Source organism: Puma concolor, chromosome D1 (genome assembly GCF_028749965.1).
Source record: "Puma concolor isolate L17-30 chromosome D1, mPumCon1.1.hap2, whole genome shotgun sequence".
Taxonomy (NCBI): domain Eukaryota; kingdom Metazoa; phylum Chordata; class Mammalia; order Carnivora; family Felidae; genus Puma; species Puma concolor.
In genome coordinates, this window is record NC_141676.1 from 30,561,527 (window position 1) to 30,575,001 (window position 13,475).

At 36.5% G+C, this 13,475-nt stretch overlaps 1 protein-coding gene across 1 annotated transcript in view; it reads left to right on the forward strand.

Moving 5' to 3' along the window:
* The window catches only part of DCDC1 (doublecortin domain containing 1), a 497,922-nt gene that overhangs the window by 441,729 nt on the left and 42,718 nt on the right, over positions 1-13,475 (forward strand). The window contains exons 29-30 of the mRNA XM_086677755.1: positions 4,447-4,540; positions 6,922-7,092. Coding sequence (XP_086533881.1) covers positions 4,447-4,540; positions 6,922-7,092 — 265 coding nt within the window. The remainder of the gene's footprint in view (positions 1-4,446; positions 4,541-6,921; positions 7,093-13,475) is intronic.

Sequence of the window (13,475 nt, forward strand, 5' to 3'; positions counted from 1 at the left end):
TATATCAAAATATATCAACAGAAGCCTAAAAGATCTGGCATGGTCCCCACAGAGCAGGCAGGGCGTATATCTGAGGACTTTGGATTTTTTATTTAATGTAGCCAATAATTTTTTATCCTTCTCAAGGAAGAGAGAGTGAAATCAAATGTAAATGCTCAGTAGTCTCTAGACAGCATATCCACTGTCAATTCAGATAAGAAATAGGAAATGTGACCTACTTGGTTCATAGTTTTCACTGACTGTTGAAGTTGAGAGAAAACTGGGATGTCATCTAATTTTATTTTTATGATTTGAAAGGATCAAGCAAGAGCTTTAAAGAGTCCCCATTTAAAACTTTTTGCAGTATTTTTTATTAACTCAGTCTTCTGCCCCTCCCCACATCTCATGTATGCATGCAGTTGGTTACTTCCATCAAATAACGATGGTTTCCGCTTACACGGTGAAAAGGAATCCTTACCTTAGCAAATATATCGATCCAATCCAACCCAATGGCTGGCCCATGTCTGGATCCAGATTCAAGCCAACCACTGTCAAAAGGTTATTTCTAAGACAGAAGAAATTTAAAAGTCTAGGTACCAGATGATACGAAGGAGGTCTTATTAATCTTGTTGACTGTCAAAATAGTTTAATGGCTATGTTAAAAAAAACAAAAGTCCTGACCACTTGGATATATATTGTAGTATTTATACAGAAAATTAAGAGATAGCTCAGATTTGCATTAAAATATTCTAGCAAAAGCAAAAATGTAAAATGTTACGGGGGAATGGATGAAACAAGAATGGCAGAATGTTGACAACTGGTAAGTTGTGGTGGTTTCTTATATCATTCTCTCTGTTTTTGTGCATATATGAACATTTCTTTAACAAGAAAGAAAACAACTCCTTAGATTTTAGATTGGTTTGCTTCAAATTCTACTGTTAGTCTTACATGGTGGGGCTCCAGGGGCCTCTTCAATCTCTTGAAATCTGTGCAATACATATTTTTTTTCTGGGAAAGAGCTGTGATTTTCACTGGATTCTCAAAAGATATGTGATGTGAAAGGTTTTGGAATTGCTTGGAGGCAGATTGCATAAGCTTCAGCAGGCGGCAGCAGCAGCCCAGCGTGGGCAGGACGGGAGTTAGCCTTACTGTGTTCACTGTCTGAGGTGAGCCAAACACTGCAAGGGACGCTTATTGGGCTTGTTTTAGAAAAGGCTGAAAAGCCAACCTGTAGCTAGACCTGGTGAGTGTGTTCATTTGCCCCATTCATTCTAGCTAAGCTAACTTTACAACAGGGAGCTTTAGAAGCAGGCTTTTGTCCCCGTGATTGATTTGCTCTATGGGACCAGAATTCATTCATTCTGCTGCAAAGGGTTATTAAAGGCAGTGTTTTTAGGTGCTGGTGCTTTAGCTAAGAAGAAAAGAGATGAAAATCCCTGCCCTGACCGAGCTAGTGCTACCCAGCTGTACATTTCTGGAATTTAGCCATACAGCGTACTGTATCATAGTGGAGGTCCTACTCAAGCCCAAGTTGGACTTTGAGTGTGACTGATCAACTGGGGTGGGCACAAATGGGGAATGAGAGAAGAGACCTTGAGACAGGAGAAAGTCAAGCATAATGAGTTTTAACTCCGAAATATTTGCTTATTGGAAAAGGGAGTGAGTTCTGAGTCCTGCTAAGTGTCTGTCATTGGTTTTGCTTTTCATCTTGAGTGCTGTGGAGAAAGCCTGTGAGGAGGGGAAGGCCTTTTAAGTAAAAACAGAAAGAAGTTTGCCTAAAACTCTGTGAAACATTGGAGCACCACCAGCACTGCCAACATAATGGGAGGTACCAAGTGGCGATCACTGTGCTGAGAATTTTCTACCGTTAGTCCTTTCATTCAGTCCTTTGGGTCTGGGATTACGTTTTCATTTTGGCCTTCTATTTAACATATAAAATAACTAGGAAATCTTATATCTTAAGCAATTATCAGCAAAATCTCTTCAGGGAAATTACGGCTGTGAGAACAAGATCTTGCTGGGACAGCACATGGTCTAGGTGAGAAGTGCAAGAAATGAGCAAGGGGGCACGGAAAGGTAGTAAGAAATTGCCACAGATGCATTCACTTGGTTTCCAGCCACACAAAAGAATGATCCAGGTGAATTTTTGAGATAACCTGGCATCTTTCTTCCATTTTCAACTCTGGCAAAATCTGAGTTAATCATTTGGGTTCTAAAGGGAAATATGAAATACTGCTCAGGGATGAAAATCCCCTCAACAGGACTTAGAATTATACAGGGGGAAATCCTGTGTCATAGAATTTGGAGCTAAAAAAGATATTTAGAATTTTCTAGTCTTAATCACTTGATTTCAAAACTAGGTAAACTGAGGCTCAAGAGATTAAGTGACTTGTAAGCACTCATTCCTTGGGTTAGTGGAAGGGGCTGTGGTGTCGTGCTGGATATTCCTGGGACACAGACTAAGTTCTCACACTACTGTTTGGCACAGAGTGGGTTTTAGGTACATGTGTATAAACTCAAGCTTCCTGCAAAATGTAAGCAGTCTTGCTAAGGGCAAGTGCCAGTTGACTGCACTGTTCAGAAATGAAAAGAATAACCAACGCTATCCTGGCTGAGCATGGCATTGAAGCATGAGAGAAGTTGCTATATCTGTTCTAAGCAGCAGAAACATAGACAGCTAGGTAACTAACTTGGCACCTCAGTAGGTCATTGCAGGAAATGTACAATCATTCATTCATGAAAATGCAAGACTGTGCAGACGGTGAGGCTACGCAGGTGAACAATATAGAATACCAGTTCTTGTGCAGTTCTTGTCCAATATTGATGAACTCTACAGAGGTATTTGATAAAATCCAATACCCATTTTTGACTTAAAATGATGCATCATTAATTAACAATAGGAGGGAGAAATACATTATAAGATTAATAGTGATTATCTTATAGTAATGTGAGGAATGTTTAAAATTCTGTTACAATTTTTCCTGTATTTTCCAGTACTTTGTAATTCTTTACAATGGGACTCTATTGTTTTATGTTCATAAGTTTAAATTAGATATCTGGAATTTTTGCAGTCTTAAAAGGAGAAATATATTACTTTTATACCAGACCCCCACTCTCACATCGTTAAATTTTATAGGACAAGTTCTATTTTCCACAGCAGGAATGCCACTGCGGACGTGTAGTGTCCCTATGTTGACAGACACAAAGAATTGTTTTTTTCTGTACAGATAAGATCCTTGAATGTTTGGCTTACTTTTGCTTTTAAGTGATGCAAGGAAGAGAATTTGAGAATGATTAGCCCAATCATTTTCTTCCTTTTTTTGGTCAAAGAGGCTTTATGTAAGCTCCTATATAAGATAACTTAAAAATATTCACATATATCTTGGAATTTTAGGGAATACTACCTTAGAAAAAGAGAGTTCATGAAAAGCTATAAAAAAAATCACAACCATGAATAATAGTGGTTCATTCTAAGTGATGTGTGCTAGGCAATGTTCTATGCATGTTCTATGCATTAATTCATTTCATTCCCAACGAGTCCCTTGAGGCATGCGCCATTATCCTATTTTACAGATGAGGAAACTGAGGCACAGTGTAGTTAAGCAAAACCATACAGCTACTGAGAGGTAGAATCTGTATTCAAACTCGGGCACTGTGGCTCCAGAATCCATGTTCTTAATCATTCTGTCACAGTGCCTCTCATAATAAATAGCAGGACAGGTGAGGAGGGTGTATAATCAGTATGGGTACAATCTGGAGACAGAAACCACACAGTTATTTAAATGGGATATGTAACATAAAGAATTACTAAACAATAATAAAGAGTAACTATCAGATATTTAAAAAAAATCCTCTGTATGGTACTCTGGAGCTGAGGGAGTTGAGAACAAATTTAAAATTGGGCCCTTTCTCAAAACTGGAATTCAGAACTCATTAGAAAAAGTATGGGTGCAGCTAACTGGATGGCAGAAGTCTGTTGGTTGGCCTGGCCAGACCTGGTCTGCAAGGAGGAAGCAACGTATGTGGGGGTACAGCTGGTTTGGGGGCACATAGGCATGAAAAGGGAATGGGATGTTGGTGTGGCAGAAGGTTTAGAGCATGTGATGTCCATGTCAGGAAGGCCACAAGCAAATGGTTACTGGCCAGACCTGTGAAGGTTCCAAGGGACTCCATATTTTTGGCACCTGGTTGGAGCAGAACAGCACTAGATATCCTCACTCCCAACTGCTGACCCCATGCAGCAGCCAGGAAGAGCAAGAGAGCCCCTTCCTCCTGCAGTGTTCCTCCAGCACTCTCTACTGAGAAAGCTTCACACTGTGCTTCTGTAGGGGAGAAATGCTTAAAGGATTCATATCCATTATCAGAGAGCATGTATGGAGCTAAGAGGCAACACAATGGGAAGTGGCACAGGGGGAGCTCTGATCTGGTTATGCTACTTGATGATACGCCTAGTCCTGTTTTCCCAAGGACCTTTCACCTGGTGAGTAACCCGGACCTTGTGCTGGCAGTGTCTATGACCAAAGCAAGAAATGAAGTCTGTGGCTATCCAGTTATTGTTCAGGTAAGATATTTATAGACTAAGTAGTAATCATGGCCCTTTATTTAATTAAAGTAAAGCCGTATACTTCCTTGTTGTGGAGAAAGACAATGGCTGTCATAGAAACCTGTCTTGAATGCTATTGTTAAAATATTTACAATAGTCTGCCTAGATTTCAAATTCAACATGTTCATGTAGCTCTTAATTTAGTTTAATCCAACAGATGGTGACTGTGGGCTTGCTGCATGTCAGGAGCTATGCTAGTTACTTAAATCAAATCCAAGGGCAAGCATGTGAAATTATCCCAGTAGCACTCATACAGTCTGAGTGGTGGGTATGGTCAAGTGAATAGCTGTTAGATGTGCGTGCTTTAAGCTCACTGATTGGGACATATGCAAGTCCCCTCTTACCTGGCAACTGAAGGGAAAGAGCATGGGCAAAGAGGTCTTCCTGAAGGATGTGAACTCATCCATGTTAATTCTACCAAGAGACTCATTTCAAATACACTTTTAACGTGCTTTTGCAAATGCTTACAGCAGCCAGACAATTTTTGGAGACTTCCGAGAAATCTGGGCTCATCTGAGTTTTGGGTAAAGAGCTATGGAGTTCTTTTTTCATGTTTATCTGTCATCCTTACTTATAACCAAAGACACTCCCTAACTGGACATGTATTTTCCCTTGTTAAGACAAAAGAAAATTTAGGAGCACTCCTTCTCTGAATTTATTTTCTGTATCCTCTAGAATTTACCATCTTTTTGTTGAATAGAATAACTGTCTCTAAATTACACTTGTTTTATTCCATGTTTTTAATAGCAATAAGGCAGCTTGTTTTGCAGGTCCTGAATCCATAATTGGGATAGAACAATCTGGACAAATATCAAAGCTTAATTAAGTCTTCTACGCTGATGACAAATATGGGCTAAAATTTTATTCTAGGAGACATAGTGTGTATAACATTACATTCTTCCCTGTCACGTGCCTCTTTGGCATGGGCCACAGTGAGATTAAAACCTCATGCAGATGCAAATTTAGCACCTTGATCAGTTTCATAAAATTATAGATATTGACATTTCCCCCTAAGGTTCCCATTTTTAAGAAATGCATTTGATCTTAAGGTAATTTGTATTACTTTTCAAGATTTTTTCCTTTGCTGATATTTTGTTTTTATTTCTTGAAGCAATCAGTTTGTGAGAAAATATTAAAGTTCATGTGAAATAACAAAAATGAGGCACACTAGGCTAATGTTACTAGACCCCCCACTCTCTGTTCCTTGAAATACAGTCTTTGTTTTCCAGGCCTCTGAGGGACGCTCTATTGTCTGACCTATTAAATCAGTCAGTTCTTAAGACCCATTTATTTTCCTCTTTACTATCAATCTCTCCTTGGTAAAGTAAGTGCTAGTCATTACAAAGTTCCTTGAGGTGTCGTGATATGTTTAGTTGGAACTAATCTACTGGCTTAAATTCTCTAAAACTGAAACTACTCATTTCTTTACTTATGCTTGAGCCAAGTTTTATAATTAGAATAAATATGCTGTTTCTGTTACATATAATACTGACTGTACTCATATTTAAAAAAAAACTCTTCTTGATAACCAGTAAAACATAAATTAAAATAGCAACCAGGTACTATTTTTCATGTATTGAATTGATGATGTTTGAGCAAGAATGTGAGGAAAACAGGCCATTTCTTATACCAATGGTGTAAGTGTAAACTAGAATAACCTTTCTAGAAAGCATTTGGATATGGTAAAACTTTATATGATGTACCATAATATTTTAAAATGACCTTGTTATCAACACTTGTACTTGAGTTTGTTCTAAAGAATTTATCATGTATTTACATAAAAATCTATGATTGTTGATTGTTCTTTTGCATCTAATAAGGAAAATCTGAGAAGCAATCTACACGTTTAACTATTGGGGATTGGTAAAATAAAACATCACTGAGATTAAATAGTATATATATCCTTTAAAAATATTAGGAAAAGTCTCATGGAATTGAAAAAAAAAAAAAAAAAAAAGCCCAGCGTGGAGCCCAATGCAGGGCTTGAAATCATGACCCTGAGATCAAGACCCAAACTGAGATCAAGAGTTGGACACTTAACTGACTGAGCTATTGAGGTGCCCCATGGAATATTTTTAAGTTGAAAAAAAAAAAAACGAATGCAATTACCAAATTGTGTGCATTTTGTGATTTCATTTTTGTAAATCAAAGAATGCATATTTATAAATGTAAAAAATGTGTATATAATTATCAAATATTAATATGATTATTACTATGTAGTAGAATTGAATAATTATCTATACTTTTTGAATTCATGCGATGAAATATTTGACATCTATAAATAAATCGTAAACTCTCCTGTCTGCTTGACTCCATATTTTATCCTTTTTTTCCCCCAGCAATATAAACCTTATAACAATGGGACTTCCAATCAAAAGTGGAATTACATGGAAAATATCAAAGCTTTCATGGCCTTTCATAGCACTGCACTTGATAAGGAAATCACAGCAGCAAATTATGCTGGTATTTGTACATCCTCTGTGATTAAAGAGGAAAACATTGATCAACCAGTAAGTGGTTCTTTTCTACTAAGGATAAAAGGAAAACAGGAGAAAATGGACAATTTAATAAAGCCAGAACTTTTTTTCCCCTAGAAAACCTTATATTCAGACAAATTAAACACTGATTTGTGAATGAAATCATTTAGACTCTGTGATTCTGGTTAGGAAACAATGAAGAAATATTTGTATTACCCACTGCTTATATTGTTTCAATGGCTCCCTATCATTACCACCATCTTTGGTCCATGATCAGTTCACCAGAACACTCACACATACTCCCACAGCTGTGCCTGCCACACTAGATGTCACTCCACTCCAGAAAGCATATTAAAATGTGAATGATTGTAAGTGACTTTAACTATATTGCATTATACCAAGCATAGGTCTAAGTGTGAATACCTATACTCTACTTTCTAAGGAAGTGATTCTTCAGATTTGGTCCTATAATTTTTATTAGTAAGGAATTGCTGCATACTTTACAAATACCTGAGGTATTTGTGGGTCAGTATATCAAGCTTATTGATAAACATTGGCCTGCAGAAATCTCAAAATGCACACTGCAAGATTCTCCAAGATCCTCTTTACTCTCCTTCTCAGACATCTCTAAATAGCTGCCTCTTCTCCTTCACCCAAAATTCCCTGGCTCTGCTAAATAATTTACATTTGTCCAAATTTACCATACCATTCTGCCTGTCTTTGGTTTTGACTATGCTATCCTCCCAGCAACCCTTTTCTCCTTTGTCTGTGAACTCATACCAGGTGGCAAATATGCTGTCGGAGACTACCAAGATCATCTTCAAAGGAATCAAGTCAACTTGAAAAGGCTCCCAGTCCAAAGACAAAACAATTTAAGCATCAATGTGTTGCATTGACATACATCAGATGTCTACTGAATGTGGCAGATTGACATACATCGGACATGTTTAAATCCATGTATTTGTACTGATAAGAATAACAATAATTCATTGATCACAATTAGATGATGCTTAGGAACAATTAGTTACTTTGACAACTAGGAAATAAAGAATCAAGCATTTATTTTTTTCCTTCCTTTATGAACTATATGTTAGGATAACAAAATAGTAGATGAGAAGTTTCACTCCATAGGAATTCATTGCCAGCTAAGAAATGAATAAGGTATGAAAAAATTGGAGTGTCGCTGTGTTGTGAACTTTGATATAGTAATTGACCTAAGCAATGATTATCAGTAGCTAATAGTATTACAGAGACACAACAGGTAACACGTACCCCTTGATGGAAGTATTTAGTACCACTTATGAAGTGTTCCTCCCCACAAAAATGTAACTGGAATTTAATCAAGTCTTTCATTCTAATAATTGACTAGAAACAAAGGAAATAGAGGAACTTGGTAAAAGACACAAAGACCATGTAGTCGTCAAGATCCCAACTGACAAAAAATAAACAACAAATAAATTACAATAAAAGAAAAGAGAAAAAGAGATATAGCAGGAACATGGAGGTTAAAAGAAATTTAGGAGGTATATAAACCAGTTATAATGTATTGACCTGATTTTGATTCTATTTCAAACAAATTTGTAAGAGGAGAGAGATGACTATAGAAATTTGAATACTGACTAAATATTTTGTTATATTAAGATACTATCATTGTTAGTTTTAGATGTGATATTATAGTTATGATAAAAGAATTTTTATCTTTTAGAAATATATACTGAAATATTTAAGAATGAAATGATATAATGCCTGGGATTTACTTCAAAGTCATCCAGGTAGGAGTGGGTGGGGTGCAGATGGAACAAGATTGGTAGTTATTGATAATTGTTGAAGCTGGGTGAAGGGTAGAGGGTGGCTTATCATACATTGGTGTATGATTGAAATTTTCCAGTGATTATGCAACTTGTGTTTTTGTTAAAAGAGACAGGAAAGGAAAAACTGTTTAGCTGGTGGGAAGGGAAAGGGGAGAGTAATTACAGAGATACATGGTGGAGTCGAGGTTGAGTTTTAAAGGGTGGTGGCATGAAAGGTGGGAGGGATAGTGGAACAGTGGCTGTGGGTTGAGGTCTCAGTGAACATCTTGGTGTTCTGCTAAAGAAAAGTTTAACACTTTTAAGTACCAGAATTTTCTACTTGACCATTTTGTTTAGAAATATTTTAAAAACTATTTTACGTACTTTTCCTTAACCGGAATAGGCAGAACACCACTTAACCAAGTCAGGGCCATCAATATGCTAGTTCCAGTGCCATACATCAGATAGTTGGCACATGGGTTTTACTTTGAACTCCTCCTAAAATCACACATGCAACTTGCTTTCTCCAAAATAATTCTTGAAGGCCATTTGCTGTCTTTCTTGCTAAAAAAGAGTGCAGCTTAGAAGATAATATCAGCATGATTCCAACTATCTTTCTATAGAGATGGTTCTTCACATTATATTCATTTATTTCCATCTAAGCAGGAATGTTTTAATTTTCTGCCTTTAAGCAATGTGTAAAATGGCTCTTTTTTGCAAAATGAGTTCTTTAAGCAGAAACTCAAACGGCCTTCTAAGGTCGTTTTTTAGACTTGAACAGTTTCCACTTTCAATGGCTTCATCAATAACTTCTTGTTTTAGCACCAATCACAGCACTCTTATTTCATCACCAGTAAACTCAATTTCCTAGTCCACACAATCCAATTATTATTTAAGTTTATTTAGTGGCCATCTTGTGACTTTGGGATATTTTCCCTACAGACCTTTAAAACTTGGTTGGATTTTAGTGAATCTAGACAAAATTTAGATTATTATTGCTAACTTTTATTAATATCCAGATAGTAATTAGGGAAGCTGAGTATGGGTTCATGGGAGTTCACGATACTGTGCTGTTTTGTATGATTGAAATATTTTATAATGAAAAAAAAGTAAAGAAGGGAGTCCTAGAGTTTAAGCCTCAATGATTATAAAACTATTGCCTTTCTTTTAACCATATAATCAAGATGTTCTTTTATTTGCATTAACCAAAATACAATTTCCCATTTTCTAACAATGATTCACTCCAAAAGATCATAATTTTCCTTTCCCAAAAGTTAAATGATAGCCTATCTATTAGAAGTTAATATGATTAATCTGAAGAGTGCAATAATATATCAATTCTGGGATTCACAAATTAAAAACTTCTCCTGGGCCTGGGAGAAATTTACTCATACAAAGTCTCTAAGCCAGTGGTTAGTTCTTAATCTTTTTGGAGATACGGACTTTGAGCATTTCATGAAAATTATGCATATTCTTTTCCCCAAAAATGCACATATGTACACAACCACCTTTCATATAAGTTTCAGGGAATTTATAGACTCCCCCTGAAATCCATTTGGGATGTAGGATAAGAACTCCTTTTCTAGACCTCATTCTAATGGATAGCTTAGAAAAAGAAAATGAATATGAAGTAACTATTACATGCTTGATCACTACTGTATGTTACATACTGATCAATCTTAGTGATTTTCACATGTTGTCTCATTTAAATAATAAATATGATGAAGACACTGAATAATTTATTCACAATCACATTACCTACTATATATATAGTAACAGTCATTATTGATCAGACTAACCCCATGTAATAGACCATATGTCTATAAGGCCAAATGAACAGATCAAGTTAGTCATTTCAATAAATCAAGGAAATTTTATAGAGAAAAGAATTAGTCAAATCAATTGCCTGGTATTCTGCACAGAATACCAGTAGCTGACTTACTGAACTTTTAAACTCTGTTTAAGTTCTACAGGCATACCAAATGTATTGTGCTTTTCTTTCCATCAGCAGTTACCAAGCAGTATTAAGTGTAAATGAATTAATGAAAAACAGTTTACATTGTGTATATGTACCATTGCCAAAATAGAACAACTCAGAGATCATCAAACCTGTAGCACCACAGTGATGGGGATGGATGTTTTAATGAATGAAAAATATATTTTCTGGATACTTCCAATAGGCTTCTTTAGTATAAGAAAGAAAATTATTGGCATACAATTCATCATGAAATCCTTGCTTTTCTATAGAGATGGTTCTACACATAATATTCATTTATTTCCATCTAAGCAGGAATGTTTTAATTTTCTGCCTTTAAGCAATGTGTAGAAAAATGGAAGTTGTAGGTACATACAGAGAAATCCATAGTAGAATTTAAGAATTACATCTTCAAAAGTATCATTTAAAGTTTGGCTTTGAATTAACTCTACATACTTAAAGGGAGTATTTCAAGTAATATGACAAAGGCAAAAAGAGCCAAGAACTTGGAGTCAGGAGTCAGTTTTACATTTCAGTTCTGCCATGTACTACTTAAGTATCCTTGGATGAAAACTTCCCTCTCTCAGCTTTTGTTTTCTCATCTGTAAGTTGATTGAGAATGGTATTAACTCTGGCTGTACTTAACTTTTAGCCTTGTGAGGACCAAAGCAAATTAGAGAGTCTACATAAAAGTACTTTAAAATTTTATTATGGAGATTTTCATACATATTCAAAAATATAATAGTGTAATAAATCCTCATATATTTATCATCTAAATTCAACTGTTATCAAGGTTTTTCAATATTTACAAACCCCAGACATGATACCATTTCACCTTCAACTTAAGCACACCTCTAAAATATTGGAAAATTTTCATACCTAATTATGCCATTATCACACCTAACAAAATTAATAATACATTTTGGCTATCAAGTACCCTGTTCTTAATCAAATTTCCTAGGTTCTCCTAAAAAAATTATTCTTATTGTTGCTTGGTCTGAGTCAGGATTGAAACAAGGTCCTTGAATGACCTTTGGTTGTAGAATCTAGAATTTTCCTATAGGTTGCCTCCTATTTGGATATGACTGTTTACTTCTGTGGCATTTTTATATTTGTTTCTGTAGCCCCCATGATTCCTGTAACAGTAATTTAATGCTAAAGTTGTAATTAGATTTATGTTCAATATTTTTTGACAAGAATTGTCATGGACTTTACTGTATATTTCATATTGACCATTTATGCAAGGGTACAATTTCTGGATTTTCCATTTTTAGCGATAATGAGTATCAGTGGGCATGATCACAACCGAATCTCACATTTAACAAATCTCCCAATGACTTTGCATCTAGTGTCACTCTTTGGTGATCTTTGCTTAAATCGGTTATTAGGAGTTTCCAAAGGGTCAACATTAGGGGCGCCTGGGTGTCTCAATCGAGCGTCTGACTCTTGATTTTGGCTCAAATCATGATCCCAGGGTCATGGCATCAAGCCCCGCATTGACCTCAACACTGAGCGTGGAGCCTGCTTAAGATTCCACCCCTCCCCACTTCCCCTCTCCTTTGCTCCATGCTCTCTCTCTCTCTCTCAGAATAAAAGGGGTGTTAGTTTTGTTTAATTCTGTCATTTTCCCAACATTTATTACCTGAACTTTTTATTTTATTTTATTTTATTTTATTTTATTTTATTTTATTTTATTTTTAATGTTTATTTTTAAGAAAGAGAAAGACAGAATATGAGTTGGGAAGGGGCAGAGAGAGAGAGGGGGAGACACAGAATCCGAAGCAGGCTCCAGGTTCTGAGCTGTCAGCACAGAGCCCTACATGGGGCTTGAATTCACAAACTGTAAGATCATGACCTGAGCTGTCAGCCGGCTGCTGAACCGTCTGAGCCACCCAGGTGCCCCTATTAGCTACATTTTTAATGTAGGGAAGAATTTCAACGAGGTTCATCCTCTTCAACTAGGTATTTGACTACCCAAAAATATAGTTTTTAAGTGTTGGTAGAATAAATGTTTATTCTTTCTATCTGACTTCTCTATTGTGGTATAATAAACAACCTGAAAACTTAGTGGCTTAAACTAAGAACGATTTTTTTTTTCGCTCTGTTGGCCAATAATTTGGGCTGAGCTCAGTGGAGCAGCTCTGCTGGTCTTGCCCAAAGTCACTAATGTGACCCTAATATGTAGTCATCTCGTGGTACATTAGTAGGTTGGTGGTTCTATGGGGACTGGGTGGTTAACGATGGTCTCCCTCACATATCTGGAGGTTAGCAGGCAGTTAGCTGGGGTTCTTCATTCTCCTCAAGGCTTCTTAAGTAGGCTAGCTCAAGTGTGTTCATATTGTGGTCTCAGGGTTCCAGTGGCAGCCAAAAGAGAGCCAGCTCCAATGTGCAAACACTTCCTAGGCATCTGCTTGCATCATCGCATTTACTGATACATTGACCAAAGCAAGTCACACAGAGTTGCTCAGATTCAAGGAAAAGACAAAAAGAGAAACATTTCTTGACTGGAAGAGAAGCAAAATCACATTTCAGAAGGACATGCAAACCAGGATGGGGAGGTTTTATTGTGGCTATGTTTGCAAATAATCTGCCACACTTTCTAATGGCCAGTTGTCAGAGTTATCAATTGGTGACAGTTTACTTCTAGTGGA